This window comes from Sinohyriopsis cumingii, chromosome 16 (assembly GCF_028554795.1).
Source record: "Sinohyriopsis cumingii isolate HCF-2022 chromosome 16, ASM2855479v2, whole genome shotgun sequence".
In the NCBI taxonomy this organism is placed as follows: Eukaryota; Metazoa; Mollusca; class Bivalvia; order Unionida; family Unionidae; genus Sinohyriopsis; species Sinohyriopsis cumingii.
In genome coordinates this window covers 100,007,860-100,025,427 of record NC_142976.1, presented here as the reverse complement: position 1 = coordinate 100,025,427, position 17,568 = coordinate 100,007,860, and the positions used below count along the sequence as shown (strand labels likewise).

At 42.6% G+C, this 17,568-nt stretch overlaps 1 protein-coding gene across 3 annotated transcripts in view; it reads left to right on the top strand.

Moving 5' to 3' along the window:
• The first annotated feature begins 14,392 nt into the window (after positions 1-14,392).
• Positions 14,393-17,568, top strand: part of LOC149781062 (protein Abitram-like) — a 94,881-nt gene continuing 91,705 nt past the window's right edge. For all 3 annotated transcript variants that reach the window (XM_089938201.1, XM_089938200.1, XM_089938202.1), the window contains exons 1-2: positions 14,393-14,528; positions 16,201-16,249. In XM_089938201.1, coding sequence (XP_089794327.1) covers positions 14,444-14,528; positions 16,201-16,249 — 134 coding nt within the window. In that variant the 5' untranslated portion in view covers positions 14,393-14,443. The remainder of the gene's footprint in view (positions 14,529-16,200; positions 16,250-17,568) is intronic.

The following is a 17,568-nucleotide window of genomic DNA, read 5'->3' as shown; positions in this document are numbered from 1 at the left end:
AACTAGGGGAAGAAGGAGTGGTCGACGTAGCTGCGTCTGATGTGTGAAAGGGCATGATGGTCACTTCTTCTTTTTATAGTCGATGACTTGCGAAGCGTCGATCCAAGAATCGAAACTGGGTGGATATCCTTTCCAACGTACTTTGACTTCTTTGACACGTCGTTTGCCCACTTTACGGGTTCTGCGTTCGAGAATGCTTTCGATGTCGTACACGTCGTCTTCTTTTTTGGTGACACGTTGTAACTCGGGCAAATAAAACGTTCCTTTGAGTACTTCTCCGTTCATGTCTTCCAATTTATAGACGGCAGGATGACGGCCATGCACTCGTCCAGTGACGCGAAACAGTTCGGTCGTCCAGTTAGGTAAGTAACCTTTGTCGAAAGTGCGTTTGGTTTTGCCAATGCGCACCCAATCTCCTACGGCCAACTCTCCACTTTTCTTGGGGACAGCCCTCGTCGGGGACGTACCAAACAGGCGCTCAAACACCAACACTTCGTTGTCGGGAGTCACGTCTTGCGGGGCACGTCCGATGCTTCGATGGTAAGATTGGTTGTACGCTTGCACCAGGTGCGGTAAGATGTCGATGTACTTCAGAGTGTGGTGATGCGTAAAATATTTCCACATGCGTTCTTTCAAAGTGCGTTGAAAACGTTCCACGATGCTGGCTTTGGTTTCGGGATTCTCGGTGGTAAAAAAATGAATGTCACGTTTCTTTAATTCTTTTTGGAAAGCTTGGTTCAGAAATTCGGTGCCTTTGTCCGTTTGCCATCGAAGAGGGTGACGACCGCTTTGTTTCAACACTCGTTGCAGGGCTCGCACTAACTCGCTGCTCGATTTGGAAGTCAAGGGCACGACCCAGGCAAATTTGGAAAAGACGTCGATGACACAAAACAAATATTTGTAGCCGCGATTGTAGCTGGCCAAATGAGAGACATCGGCTAAATCGGCTTGCCATTGATGATCGATGCCTTCCACTCGGGTGCGACTTCTGGCAAACTTGCGTCGAATGGGTTTGTGTAAAGTGTAGGTAGCTTGTTCTTGTAACCATCGTTGCACTTGAGGTAAACGGAGACTTTTCAGTCGCGTTTTGGCAGCACGATACAATTTTTGAACTCCTGCGTAACCTGCAGGATGCGAGGGATCGTAGTAAATGCTGGCTAAGACTTTTTCCATTTTTGTGTTAATAAGTCACCCACTCTTCGGTGATGCTACTTTGGGTGGGTCGAAAGGGTGGTTTGGAAACGGATTTACGTGTCCGATGGGCTACGGGAGTAGAAGTCGAAGGTAGTGGTGACGGTGGAGGTGGCAATGGAATGGCTTTGGTTTTCTTTTCTTTTTTCGCTTCTGGTTTCCCTTCTTTCTTTTTCACTTCTGTCGAAGGAGGCGTGGACATCATCTTTTTAACCCAAGCTTTCATTTCTTCTCGTTGGGGTGTGGGGGACGGGGTCAATAAGGATGCTGCAATCTTACTCGAAATGGGAGCTGCTGACGGTGTTTGAAACACTTCGCGCATCTCTTCTTCCTCAGGTCTTTGTGGGGTAGCATCTCTGGTGACCCTTGGGGATGGTAGTGGTGGTAATGATGATGATGGTGCTGGACTTTTCATCAAGGTCTTAAAATCTTTTAGAGTGGGTAAAGCTGTTTCGTCTAAAGCTTTCTGGTGAAAGAGTTGCAGTCGTTGCAAGAGTTGACCGTACTTTTGCGATTTTTCTGTTTCGGACAAATCTTGGCGATCCATCAAGGACTGCAATTCGTGTTGTAACTGGGACATCTCGCTCAAATTGGGATTGGGAGGTAAATGCGGGGTGCGTTGTTCTTGCCACCGATGGTATTCCATCCATCGTTTGTAAGGCACTAAAGCTAGTTTTCGTCCTTCCATGGGGTTGTCAGGGGTGAATTCTGAGATCTTGGGACTTCCGAAGGCCTTTTTATCTTGCTCCCATCAGTCCTCCCAACATGGTTCCCAAGACTCCTTTTAGTATGGGGCCTAACAAGAGAGGTAAAATGCCTCCACGTTGGACCAACATCTTCTTTTTTTGACGAATGGGAATTTTCTTTTGAACCATTTTCCGAAGAACGTGACGATGTTTGCCTAAGCATTGTTTCTGGTGTTTGGACAAAGGGATCGTGCCTTTCAAAACGTTCAAACAACATTCGCACACGGTATCGATGACCTCTTTGGAGGCTGTTTGAATGAGTTTTTTTCGTAGGGGTGGAGAAGCTTTGGACAGGACAGATAACATGTCCCCATGTTTGGCTAAACGTGGTGGCAGTCCTTTCCTTTTTTTTCCTTGGGGTTTTCTGGAGGGTGACATTTTTTTGCTTGTGGGTTCCGGGACATTCACCGAACAGACACTAACGTCGATGACTTAACGCACACCCTTTTATCTTTTTTTTGGGACTATCGCTTTGTCATAAAGGTAACAATGTTTTTCCGAAAATCGCCAAGGAATCCTCCCCTTTGTTGGCGCCTCTTTTTCTTGGAACGACTGTGTCTTTTTTTAGGGTAACGTCGATGCTTGGCTAAGCGCTTTGTCGGATGACGCGTCTGCCTTTGTCTCTTTCTTTTGTGGCTTTTTGGAGGTGACATCTTTTACAAGTTCACTGATACCCCCGACTTGGTCACAGGTCTTTTTATACTGGAACGCGTCGCCACTGATTGTCTTTACGTTTTATCAGTTTGAGGACAGGCATGACACGTCGTGCAGGGGTACGTAACGGACTAAATCGAGCCAGTTCTTGTTTGGACAAATCCAGTAAACTTTGTAACATGCCCGATCTTTCTTGGACTTTGATTTTGGGAGAAGGTACTTTGTGAGCAGCAGCCACTGCCGCTAAATTGGAAGGTCCTGCCACTGGGGAAGTTCTTTTGGGGGTCATCAACGGAGAAGTTCTTGGTGTAATCAACGTCTCCAAGTACTCTTCAGTTCCTGGTGACATCAACGGAGAAGTGGACAAACGTGAGGCTGCCGGAGACGCTGTGGCAGGTCGTGGCTTGCGAGTGTAAGGTTGCGTCCTGGCCGAAGTGCCTCTCTTGCGACTAGTTTTCTTCTTCTTCTGTGGACTTTTCTTTTTCTGGGGACTTTTTCTCTGTTTCTTTTTCTGGGGGCTTCTTTTCTTTTTCCGGGGTGATGGTGGTGGTGTCTGGTAAGAGGAGGGTCCTGCCACTGGAGAAGTTATTCTTCTTGGGGACCTGGTCTTTTTCTTTTTCTTCTTGGGGCTTCGTTGGACTTTTGTCTTGGGGATAACTTTGGGGGCATTAGGATCCCATCTTAAGAGTGAGCGAATGATGACCCCTCCTAGAGTACCGCTCCCTCCAGGTTTCAAAATGATTTGTTTTTTGGTTTGAGTGTCGATGCGGGGATCGGCCAGTTGGACCAAAGCGACTTTGTTTCGATCGAAAAAGCGTTGGGTTTGATGAGGAATCTGAATGATTCCTTGGAGTAATTGACGTGCCGTCACCGTGAACCATCGTAAGACTTCTTTGAGACTAGCTTCTAAGACACGAGCTCGTGTTTGTGGATCTTTTTCTCGGCTGATGCCATACAAGGCACGAATCAATTTGACGGGAAGATGCGACTGAAGGGACGTCATGTTCACACTGTGTGAGACAGACGAAAAAGGGTCTGAGGTTTTTATAGATTTTTTTCATGGGAGGAGTGAAATGAAGTCGAGGACGGAGACGTGTACAGGACAGGCCCTCCGTCTTGGCACCAGTGGTGAAACAAGTGGGTACGAAATCGCAAATCCTCGGGGGTCGTAGGTTTCAAATCGACGAGTAAATAGGCGTGTGGAGTTTGAGTGGCATCGTCGTACGCCTGAGTCAGCCAAGGCGTTCCTAACTGTTTGGCTAAGACTTGCACTTGCGATTTATCTCGAGGGCTTTTAAACAAGACCACGTAATGCGCATTGAGACTGATGGTGCGATGGGCTTTACTTTGTTGAAACAAATTTTGGGTGATGTAAACGACACTGGCATTACGGTGATGCCCTTTGCGCGTGAACCACAATTTAATTTCTTCTTCGTCTTCTCCTAACATGTCGTCGAAAATGACCAAATGGGTTAGACGGGAGTCAGAGACGATGCCATCGTCTTCTTTAGGAATGCCTTCCACAAACACGATGGAATCGCCTTGACTTTCTCGCAAGAGGCTGTACGCCGATTGCCACTCTTTGTAACACCACACGATCCGTTGAGGGGGTCGATCGATCAAATGATGTTTATGTTCGATCAAACGTTTGACGAATTCGGTTTTGCCCGAACCGCTAGGTCCAGCAATGAGCATGTTAAAGGGATGGCGAAGATACAAAGCCTCCCAACTGGCACGATCTAAGTGTTCGTCGATGACTTTGACAGTAGAGGAAGAGGGAGCAGAGACAGCAGAGGTAGCCATGGTGTGAGAAATGTCACTTGTGACACGAAAAACAAACAAGACAAGAGTTTATATACTTTTTCAGAACACGTTTATTGAATGTTTCAAATATGAACACGAAAGACAAAAATACATACAACCCAAATAGTGATGTACAGGAATATAAAACACAGCAAAGCGATCAAAGTGAAATATAAACAAGTGTCTGTACAACATGTTTTGGGTAACCAAGATGTCCTAGGGACAGTGTGTAATGTTCTTACAGTCTCTACATGAGGTATTGTCACACAAGTGCCCTCCCGGAATGACCTTTCAGGCATGTCCATGACAGTCCTGTCCTGAAGCGAGTGGTTGTTCTCGGTGACGGGTTCTTCTGGCACCGTCACTAACACAGGTTGAAAAGTAACTTTTTTCCTTGAACAACTCTTGTGCATACTGGGCCACTTCTTGGGTCCAAGCCTCAAAACCCCCCTTTTTCCAATCACGAACATCTGTCCAATGAGGGTGTAAGTCACAAGCTACACACACATCGTCATACACGTCTTGGGTCGCTAAAAGTTGACGAATCTTTTTTTCCTGTTGAGGTCGAGAAGTATCCAGATGAAAACGCAAGGCTTTGAACAAAAGGAGTTTTTCGTGACCATTTAAGGCCATGGAGGTGGTAAGTACTGATCGTAAAGAGTCCACAAAGAATCGGCTGGTAAACGAAATCCCAGAAAACAAGTCACTAAGACACACACCACTTGTCGTCCCAAATTGAATGGATACAGTTCTTGTAATAATTGATGGTAATGATCCACGGTTTGAATATGGTCATTGAGTTCCTTCCACGGAATCTGTTGGATGACATGTGACATAAACCGTGGCATGACAGCCTCTTTTTATATTCTCTTTTTTTCGGATGCAATACACGTACTTTCTAGCCAGAGATCTTCGTTCTCCAGTAGGGAATCTAAATCTTTCATACTGTAACCGAAACGTCAGAGTTCGTTTAGGTGTTTCCTCTTCCTCTAAGTAGATTCCACGTGAAATATGTTGGTAATCCTTTAACTTGTCTTCCTCAATGCATTGCACTAGCTGAATCTCGAAGTAACCATAATCATGAACATGTCGATCATTAGCGACCTCAAAGTTTTGAACAATGTCTGACCATTGAAAGAATTTCTGACGAATCAGTTCTCTTATACCATTCAGGTACCAGTGGTTAAAGATCTGGTGACGTATCGGATGCAATTGTTCTTTACGTTTCACTTGTATTTTGACCAGCTCTCGGTAAATGCGTTCTCTCAACTCCACAGGCAAAGCACGAATGTTCTCTTGTAAAGTATCCATGAATAGGTCATACTAAATCCTCTTTGGTCTGACACAAGAAATGTACTCTTTGCACAAACATGGTTTCACTTCAGTGTCGAATTTAAATCGTTGAGTCACTAATCTACACATTACAATTCGTTCAGAAGTTTCCTCTTTCACCAAGTTGACATTGTGTTCAAAAAGTTTGTAATTCGTTAACTCTTCCTCTGGAATTCGATGCAGTACGTTTACAATGTAGTAGATAGAATCGTCAATACCAAACCATTCCTTTTTATAACCAGGAGGTCGTTGATCAATGTCTGTCCAATGGAACACTTTCAATTGAATCAGTCCTTGTATAGCCTGAAGGTACCAGTGGTTCAAACACCGGTGACGTATCGGATGCAATTGTTCTTTACGTTTCACTTGTATTTTGACCAGTTCTCGATAAATGCGTTCTCTCAACTCCACAGGCAAAGCACGAATGTTCTCTTGTAAAGTATCCATGAACAGATGATTATGGTAAAAAGTTTCTTCAATGTCTCGGTCCCACTAAGGGTAAGTAATGACAATTCGGTGACCATCGAGCATGTTCAACGTAGGCCGAATCTTGCGGTTCCCAGTGGTGAAGTGACACACCGCAACTGAAGCACTTGACTTTATCTCCTTCGCCCAAGTAGAAAAATCCGGCTCTGGCTAATTCTTCGGGGGTCGGTCCTCCCAGATACTTTGGCCATTTTCCTTTGAACGATTGAAGACGATTTTCAAAGTCGCAGTATTCCGACAAACGCACAGGAAACGAATATTCGTCTTTCACAGGTTCGTTTCGATAAGGGTTGGGTGACAGGAACAGGAGTTTGCTCAGGGCTGGATGACATCCGTAGGGGGGTAGACGTGAAGGTGAACATTCCCCTTTAAACCCGGTAAAATGTCTAAGAGGACGAGCGGCATCGCTTTCGCATCCCTCAGGTTTGACACGCACAGCATCACTTTCCATGACAGGGGTAGTGAAAACAAAGTTCCCATGATGCTTTACGGCATCACTCAGGTCACAACGTGCAGCATCGGTCCCATCGCAAGGCTCACAATCGCACTCGTCTGCAAACTCCGTTACGCAATTACAATGGTAACCACATGGACAATCGCAGTTTCCTTCCGGACATTTTCCGTCGCAATGCATGGGTCTTATCCATCCAGTATTAGTCACACTAGAGGAAGATACAACTTTTTTACAATCCCCAAACTGGAACGATGTCTTTTTCAAAGTATTCATCTTGTTCGCTCGGTCTTGGTAGTCACAATGAACTATCGATCTTGACCATAGCCCTTTTTTATACTAGTCTCAATGCAGTCTCCAACTTGTACATCTTTCCTTTTTTACGTTTTTTATGTCCTGTTCTGGAAGGTACCGTCTCTAAGGTACCGTCAACATTGTACCGTAGTGTGATGGATGGAAAGGCCATAGAAAGGTAAGGGCAATTCGGAGACCATCGAGTATGCTCCAGAATAGCTGAATCTTTATAGATACATAGATCCATTCGTAACTTCAGTCCGCAAGCGAAACACTGTACCTCGTATCCCAATCCTGACTCAGGTCCCAAGTAGACAAATCCTGTTCTAGCTAAAACATGCGAAGAAGGTAATCCTTCCCTATCCGTAGGCCATTTCTGAAACGTGTCCAATCGACGGGCACAATCACAATAGTCAGGTAAGAAGACTGGAAAATGGTAGGGTTTGAACTTGGAGTTCTCATCGGGTTTCTCACTCGATTCTTGCTGTGGCGAAGTCATCTTTCTGGTGGGTGGCTATCCTCTTACAACCAATGTTTTATACCAACGTGTCCATACGGTAAGGTGAAATGATTGGGAAGTCGAACTCGCTTCTGGTATACAATTTGATAGACTTTTTCCAAGGGTCGACTGACGATGTGGTGAGTGGGTAAACGTACAATCTTGTTAGGTTGATAGGTGGTCACTTTAAAGTTTCCATCCTCTCCCGATTGCAAGGCTTCTTTCATTACCCCAAAGTTGACCACTCGACTGGTACGATAATTCAGAGTCAGTCCTTTCACTTTGCACGTCGTGTGCACTTCTCCTTGTTTGTCACGGTATTCGTAGCCGTAATTTTTGGGACCGCCACTGACAAAACTTAGAATCTTGTCGTCGGGATGCTCGTCTGTCCAGGCTCCTAAACGGTCTCCTTCGATGCTAGGGTGATGTTGAATCGGGTGATGGATGTAGATGCAACTGTCCGTGTCAAAGTACAGGACGCGTTCTTCTAACAGTTCTAAAGCTTCGTACAATTTTAAGCGAGCATGGGCTGTCACGTAAGCCGCAATGATGACATTTCCAAAAGGGTCGTCTTGTACAAAGTCCAGATCTTCTTCGTAATTGACCAAGATCAAATTCTCTCGAACGACGTCCACGTGTTTCATGTATTTGGTTTTGTCGTGAATCATCTGGAAGTAGCGGGAAGGTTCTGTCAAATATTCCGTCTTGGGTAAACACGGCCGTTGTGCCATTTTACCCCACAAGCAATTTAACATCACTTTGGCAAACGATCGCCTGCCTTCGTTTTTCTCGATGTGGTCTAAAGTGATGCCTTCTTGTTCGTAATATTTCTCTTTGAATTGTATTTGGTCTTGGGGAGTGTGACACCAGGAAGGATAGCCGCTAGCTTCTTGCTTCAGTTTCAAAAAGGCATCCACGTAGTCGGCGAAAATGCCTTTCTGAGTGGGGTCACCCTTGCGATACTGTTGTGTCTTGGGAAAGTGGCAAATTTCGTACACTTCTAACAGTTGGTATCCCATGTCCAGAGCTTTGAACAATTCCACGCTGACCCAGGTTCCCGTCAAGGCCCGTTCTTCCTGGCTGTGCTGACAAGGCTGGTCTTGGTTGCACGTTTCGGCACAAGTACGGCACAAGGGAAACATCAGTTTGCCTTGACAATGGTGAGGTAAGACGGGATGGTATAGGTTCGTGGGAGGCAAAACTTTGCACTTGATCAAGCCTTCGTATTGTCGAATGTTTTTCAGGTCGATGTGTTCCGTCAGCAATTGCGGGTGCCCTACGGGAAAGCGACAATATTTGCACACGTAGGGATACAGCGAACACACGTCCAAGTATTTGATTTCTTCTCCTTTCTCTTCGTCGGCTTGGTACAGCAAACAGGTGGCATTGGTCCTTCCTCCGTACAAACTATCCCTCGGATTCAGCGGGTCCACGAACTGGTAACTTTCCACGGCACGTTTAAACTTGGGATCGGTTTTCATACGGTGATCGTACTCGTGTTCCCACATTTCCACCACTTGGTATCCTTGCTGTTCTAACTTTAGGCGTCGCTGACAAGTGTCCTGGTACAAGTCTTCCATGGTTCGTTGCAAAAACTGATTTTTAGTGCCACGGTCAGGGTAACAGACGGGACATCCGTGAAATAAGCAACCGTTAAACTCGTACACGATCTTGGGGTTTTCTAAGTCCCAGCCATCGACCGAATACGTTCCGATGGTCTTTTCACCCCCTCCGTTGCGGGCATGCTGAATCCACTTGTCTTCCTTGTCGCACAAGTAATGTAACCAACGTAGGGCTTTGACCGAGTATTGACGTTTGACAAAGTGGGTCGTTTGAGGACTGATGACAGCCACGGTCTTTTCAGGCATGAATCGTTGTCGATACACTAAGGAACACGCTTTGGCAATGGTGCAAGCTTCTTTCAAAGGATCGACCCCTCCGTGTTCCATGAACAGTTCTCGAAATTTTCCACAGCAACGCCGTAAAATGTCCACGTCGGAACGACAATACTTCAGCATTTCTTCCTGAAAGTCGAAAGGGTCCGAGGCGTGAGCCTGGTACCAAGCGTAGAAAGCTTCTCGTTGTTCGGTACGCATGTTGTCGGGGTCGTAATAGTGAGCCTCAGGTAAATGGGGTAGAACGGCATGTTGATTGGCTTCCGTATTGAAAAAGTGTGGAAAGTACCCTTTAGCCATTTCTGTCATTCCAAACGTTTTAGGCATTCGACTCAAAGGCATGGCCAAATAGCTCATCGAATCTTTAAACTGTACTTGTCCCACTTGCATGAAAATGATTTTGGCCCCGTTCAAAGTCACTTTAGGACGTTCGGTGCCTTGTTCCGTATAGTACCTCAAAAGAAACTGTCCATCGTATCCGGAGAAATTGTGAGCCATCACCGTGGCATGACGATGACAATCTCCGTAACGTTCGATGTCCTCTTGGCTCCACGTCTTGTCGACGGGGTCTAAGACCCATTGGGCAAAATCGGCTAACGTGTTTGGTCCCCGAAAGATTTTTTCACGCCCTCCAGGAATCTTGCTGCAGTGAGGGCAATGACTGAAGATAGGTTCTTGAATGCACTTCTCGCACGCTCGATGAGACACGCAGAAATTAGGAATGTGAATGCCAGTCTCTTGCATGCATTCGAAATCGAAAAAGATGAAATTGCCTTTCTTCTTGTGACCGTCCTCTTTCTCTGGTGGGGGTTGGTATTTTTGCACGTAACATTGGTGTTCCAAGTCCACGATGTGGTGACAAATGTGACATTTTTTCTTTCCTGAACATACGTGTGCCTTGGTATTATTGGTACGTATGACTTGTTCACACGTAGAGCACAATCTCAGCAGTTGACAAGCACATTTCTGCTGTGAACCTTGCGTCTTCAAATGTTGTTGGTAACATTTAGGGCTGACAAACGTGCGCAGACAAGTGGAACAAGGCACTGGTTCTTCGCTCAGACAGGGTGGAGAGGCCAAACATCCTGAGCATTTCCATCCACAATGTTTGTGTTGCTCTCGATTATTATAACCATGGTCACATTTCTCACAATAATAAACATATCTCAGGAATCCAGTGATACTGGTAATGGTATCGAAATGGTCATCGTGATGATAAAGGTGAATGTATTTTCCGTCCTTAAAGTCTTGGCCTCGAAACAACAGAGGTCCGCGCACTTCTTGAGGGTGCACTTTCAAGGTGTAGCGTGGAGCTAGGGCATCTTGCAATTTTTGCATCTCAGGAATGCCACAGGGTGTGTCTTTGGGCAGTCCGGCTTGTTGTAACAGGAGTTCTGCTTCGTTTCGTTGTTTGGCTCGGTCGGAACGTTGAATAGTGTCCCAGGTTCTTTTCCATTCTACCGTGTCGTTCTTGTTGGCATAGGTTCGTCCCACCACGATGGCACGGGCTAAACACATCTGGTCATGAGGGTTGTTAATTCGGACGAGACTCGTTTTGGTGTTGCGAAGGTCGTCCACCAATAACATCTTTTTGCGTCCTGTCCCTTGAGGAGGAGAGACGTGGGTCATGTCCAGTGTGGCTTTACCATCGGTGATGTCAAACTGATCGTTAGATTGTTGTACGTGTTGAATCTTGTCCATGACTTTGGAAGCAGTCAATTCTGCAGGGGTGCTAAACTCGATCCAAACAGGGGATTTCAAACCGTCGTGTTGTATGGAAAGTCTCAAGCGATCGTCTTCTTTGGGTTGACATTGCTGCTTGAGTGAAGTGAGCAAAGAATCCCACACCTCGGTGATGAACCCTTCTGCTTTCTCTAACGGCACTTCAGCCTTGAAATCTTTAAACTTCACCGTGTATTTGTAAGCCGTGGTTCTAAATTTTCTAGAGGAGCGCTTTTCCGTCTCTCGAATGGAATAGTACTTTTCAGGGTTGACTAAGGGTGGTGAACTTGGTTTAGAGGGTTCTGATTCTGGTTCACTCATGTCCTCTTCAAAATCACTGGCATGAATTTGTGCCAAGATTTCAGCCCTGGTACGAGGCGATAGATCACGTTTCTGCCTCTTACTTTCTTCTTCTTCTTTCTTCTCGAATGAATGGGATCGTTTCATCTTGAAAGCAAAAAGTCAAATGACTCAAGTTCAAACACCATAAACTACTTTATAGTCATAGCAAACCAGCGTATATAAAAGGGTGTGTGTCTTGTCCTTTCACTATTCATTTCACTCTCAAACCAAGCACAACGATGGAAGAGACTGACCAGATGGAACGTTTCGTCAGAGCTTTGCGAGGGGTCATTAGAAAATTCTCTTCAGACCAGCCTACGGACTACTCTCCTTCCTTTAGAGATAAAAGTCAAGATACTTGCTATATCTGTCAGAAGAAAGGGCATTGGTCTTCAGAGTGTCCAGACCGTCAAAAAAGAAAAAAAACAGGGGATAAAAAAGACAAAAGTCAAGATACCTGTTATTATTGTAAAGAAAAAGGACATTGGTCTCCAGATTGCCCAAAAAAGAAACAAGAGGAGTCAGAAGAAAAGAGGAATTCTTCAGAGGAAGAGAGGGATTCTTCTGAGGAAGAAAGAAGACAGGTGAAGAAACAGGAGAAAAAAAGAAGAAGGGAAGAAAGCGAGGAGGAAGAAGAAGAAGAAGAGGAAAAGAGTGTGACGGTGAAGAAATTCAAAAAACAGAGAGACTAAACAAGGAGAAAAGAAGAAATTAATGAACTTTTCATTAAAGTGTTGTGTTATAAATTGTGAATTGGATTGTAAAAAATGGAGAAAAGAATAAATGAATGATATAAGGTAAGTGTCTTTGAGTTGTGATTTTAAAATAAGAAGCTACACTCACGCACTCATACACAGACACGTACTAAAAGGGTAACATGGGTGAGTTTTTTTGAGTTATTGGCAAATTGAAATTGTATTTCTTTTCGAGAAATGTGGGTGGCCCTGAAAAGGGCCTTTTTTCTTCATGGTGTAGGGGTGAGTTTAAGCAATCAATTTTAACTGCCTTAAGCCTTTGCCACGGCCAAGGCCTACTTCTGGACTGCGTAATGTTGATGATGATGATAATGATTGGGTTGAAATAACTAAGGGTGGTACGGTAGGCTTAGTCACAGGGTTGACGTGTTTAGCTCGGGAAGGTCGTATTCTCTTCGGTCGTGATAAAGAAGTCTGATACATTTGTTTCAGACTTCTTAACTCCGCTAAAATGTCCAACAGTACCGTGACCGTTTGATTTTCACCCTCTTGTTTCTTTGCTGCTACTTCTTCTTGCTGTTGTTGCTGTTGTTTTTTTCTTACCTCTTCTTCTTCTTGTTGCTGTTGCTGTAGGAGAAAAGTCTGTTCCGCTTCCTTTTGTCGTTGTATAAATTTCTCCAATTCTTCTTTCTGTCTCTGTCTAAAATTCTCCACTTGCGGTAATGAAGAAAGTAACGAAGGTTCCGGAACAAATTCTTGCGAGGAGAGAAAATCCACAAAATCCCAATTCACCTCTTCTGAAAGTAAGTCCGGGTTCCCTTGGGCAGTCTCCCCTGCTGGTGCACCCCACTGGATCGTTTTCTGAGTTTCCGTCATGTTGAATCACTGTCGCATAGATTGACTGCACACAAGCGCTAGCGAATCTATATTGACTACGTGACGTCACAGACTGCTCTCTTCGAATTGGATGCGGCTGGCTGAATTTTGTAACGCGTGTTCGGATTGGTAAATGAACTCAATCCGTTTCAATCCTTCCTCCGCCTATAAATAAGCGCCGTTGACTGCATTGATTCACCTGTTCTCGTCGCTTCAAGATGTGGACTACAGTTGAGTCATCCACCCTTGTGTCTTCCATGATGTTTCGGACAGACTTGCTCATGTATGTCCGATCGAAGTGGACCGTTGTCCACAGGACCAACACCAGCCTGTGGATACGTAGGATCTACGTTGAAAGACAAGGATGCCTAAAAAGAGTGCTGATGTACGGACCAACAGTGAGACGTAGCCTAAGAACAAGAAGAAGACCAATGCGGTGCCATTTATGTTAATGAATACATTAACATAAAACCCAAAGGCCCTTTTCAGGGCCAGCCATATTTCTCGAAAAGAGATAGTCTTTTGAATTGCCTACCCCTTTTTTAAAAAAATTTTTTAAAAAAATCCCATGTTAAATTCCCCTTGTCCGTAGAGTGACCCACGATTTATTGCCATGTTAAATTCCCCTTGTCCGTAGAGTGACCCACGATTTTCTCCATGTTAATTCCCCTTGTCCGTAGAGTGACCCACGATTTTTCTCCATGTTAAATTTCCATTGTCCGTAGAGTGACCCAGGGGTCCCTGTAATGCTAATTCCCATTGTCCGTAGGGTGCCCCCCTTCACTACTCATCACACTCCAGGTCATTGGTAAATTAGCTGGTTCGAGACTACAGGCACATTTACAAATTATAGGACACACGGTACTAATGGTATGTAAAAATGGGAACCAGCCTGGAAATGGGTAACCTAAAATAGAGTATAGATGGGTTAGGCTGACCAGGATTGGTTAATAATGTAAGTTATGTTTTAGGAAAAACGATCTTTTGAGAGCTTATCTTAGTTGTAAGTGGGGGAAAAAATAGAGACATCGTTTTATTAACGGAATTTCAGTCCTTTAACAGTCTTGAGTTTGGAACACTCATTACTAAAATTAGCTCCGGACTCTTTGGTGCGGAATTGAAAGCACATGTTTCAAACACGTGCAGGTCCAGAAAAAGCCGCGGCTCATATCCTTTCCTCAACACAGAAGCTGGCATACAGGTTTCATCTATACTGATAAATATAGGTTTGATCACGAGCACTAAAAATTTTTAAGTTATTTAATTTTTAATATCATGGTGTTTGCATAGGTTTACTATGGGAACTGAATTAGTACCGTGCGTCTTTCGAGTTCGAAGTTATTCGACTCGCATAGGAAACAGACCATAATGTTCCGAATGTTGAACACGCGTGTGGTTAAATTTTTCAAGGGAGCTGACTCTTTTAAATTCACCGATTCTAAAAAAGTTACCGTGAAATGGAAGTTACAAAATCTCAGGAATCACATCAGCAGAGATATCCTTCTGTTGTAGACAGATACTTCAAAAAGAAATACTATTTACGTTAGTAATTGGTTTTTGTTGGTGATATTATTCTCATGAAAAACCTGATTTATTATTTTCACTACGAAAGTTATATATTTTCGCGGTTATTATTATTATGTTACTGTATATGTTCTAATCCCCTTTTGGGATTTTGGCTCACAATTTTTATATGGTTTTTCAATGGCAATCCATAGGATGTATTCATAATCAAAAACAAAATAAGCTGTGATTCTGTGATTTTGATACTACGTTTATGGTTTTTTTTTGGTTTACCTATTTATTGCAGTTTCAGTGAATTTGTGCACAGGAGTCTGACATTTTATCAATAAAGTCAATGGGCTACTTCCGTCTGGTGGGTTCTGTATGAAAGGGTTTGTGACTGCAATGGTGAAAATAAAGGTTAATTCGCTGGATTGGATTCATGACATAGTTGTCAGATAGTTATGCATTGGTACGTCGCTGTCTTTTCAATTTATATGTGTAGTTTTTCAGTCTCCTTACGATTCTGAAGCGATAAAAGACGCATGAGAAAAGTCGAATCGAGCAGAGGGTTGTGGTCACCATTGCACTCCTTTGTTCATTTATATTACCGATAAGGTGATTTCATGTCGCAGATTTCGCCATACTTTATTGATAAAACGACTCCTGTGGTTTATGTAATGACATCACTCGGTCGTAGTTTATTGAGAGATAATGAATGATGAAACAAAACTGAATGAAAGCAAAAAGTTTCAGAATCCAGACCAACAGCTTCTAAAAGATTTAAGGCAAATACATGGTATTATAAACAAAACTAAACTTGCTGATCATGCATGTATTGAAATGTTCATTGTCATAATATTGAGATTCATTAATTTTGTTCTCAATCTGTTATAAGCATATTTAAGAAGAAGGAACATTAATATAAAAATAAATCAATCAACTAATGTACAGGAATAATATGAATTAACAACAACTGAACAACTATAAATGTTTCTGATTAAGAAAAGAAATAAATTGTTTCGCATTGGTCAAAGACATTTTATGCAGTGTAATTGCCTGTTTCTTCAGTAAATATAATTTTGTTGAATGCTCAGGAAGACTGTTATAAAAAAATTGTCTCAGTTTAACTAATTAGTCATTATCTTCCTATCCCAAGGAATTTTAATTGTAGATTTTGTCATATTGACTTTAATGTTTATCTCAAAGTCCACAGAAGGAGTATAATTTTTGGATAAGTTTTATTTATCATCCAAAAATGTTCACTTTACAGAAAGAAAACAAAATCAGTAAAAAGTTGCCCATCTTTATATTTTTTGATTAATTTTTCAGCCAAATACTTTCTACGTTTGTCTGTTGACTGATCCTAGATTGCACCACATTATCCAGAAAAAGCAATTGGTGACATGCTAATTTATTTTATTCATTTTACTGAGCCACTTGCACAATATAATTTCAGGAAAATTGCAATTGTAAATATGAATAGTGTAATTTGCTCAAAGCCTTTTAAAAAGTCTGATACCAGCAAGGTGGATGGACACTGTTAATTCTCACATTTTATGACATTCATTATAGGTGAGACCAGAAAACACTGGATCTCAAACAGAATGCTCTTGGGAGCTAGTGATTTCCAAAATGGGGGCAGAAATTCATGACTGTACAAATCTGCATCAATATTTGTTTTATGGGTACATTTATTTTATTGTTACAGATGAAAACAGACAGAAGGAAGCATTCTGTATTCTAGTCCATTCCAATAGGTAAGAATATTTATTTCCTAACATCAAAGGGAATAAAAATAATTTCTCTTTTGTAACCTGCTTCTATAGAGACTGGCATAGAAAACAACTGTACCTTTGTTTGAGTTTATATTGTTCATCCATTAACATATGTTGTTATTGTTCTGCTAAATTACTCGGAGGATTGCCATGAAACTTTACAGATGCATTCATTATTGTACATGGCCTAGGTGGTCCTGAATGAAGATGGTGTAAATCTAGCATCCAGTATGTATATCGTGGCTGCCATCTTAAAAATCTTGTTGTTGCTCCTTCTGCATGGATGGTCATTAAATGTGGGGTTTTCCATAAAAGACTTTATGAGATCTAGTTGAATCTTGCTGAATATGGTGCCCTCAGACATCCAGTGTGGTTGCTGCAGTGACCATTTTAAAATCCTCTTTGCGCTTGCTTCAACATATTAAAAGACGTCTGTGATGTCATGTTGGTCCTAAATGAAAATGTTGGATTTTGGACTTCCAAAGTAGCTGCCATCTTGAAATTCATGTTATTGCTGCTGATTCTGACTTTATTGTCATGTGTGCTTTTGCTTTTCACTGCAAGACTTCATATAATGTCCTGATGCCAGTCAGAAAATGTTATTGCAGCTCCCAAGGTTGGCGTTGGCTTTAAAAAAAAGTTGTCGTCCCAAAAATCGCCAACCTTAATATTTTGTTGCCAATTTTCATAATACAGTACTATCCATTTATCTCGACATACTCAGGACCAAGGTAATATTGTCGACAAATGGATGTTTACTTGGGGGGGGGGGCTGAAAATAAATTGAAATTTAGCATGCAAGTGAAATTTTTAAGAGATGACCTGTTGTCAGTGACTAGGATTTACACAGAGAGAAAAAAATGGAAATTTTGATTAAATGGAGACAACTAGTCTGAAATACACTTGTGTATTGACAGCTTACTTTTGTGTAATACACTCCACAATGTGTTAACTAATATACATATGAAAAATCCATGAATTAGATTATGTTATAAAATTCATGTATAATTTCAAGTCCCATTAGAAAACACAACTAAAACTTATATACAAAGAATGGTAGTTCTCATTTGATCTGTATTCCGTTGTCAATAAACACGTTTCACAAAACAATTCACTCTGATATTTATTATCCTAGTAGCTACATGTACATGTTCTCAAATTGGCCTAGATTTTGGTCAGCCAGATTCAACTACCATGATGTAGAGGCTGCCAAGGGGATGAGGCTATTCATAGGGAAATGACAACATGTCAGTAAATTAAAATGTTTAACATCCTTGCAAGATGAATCACCTTCATTTAAC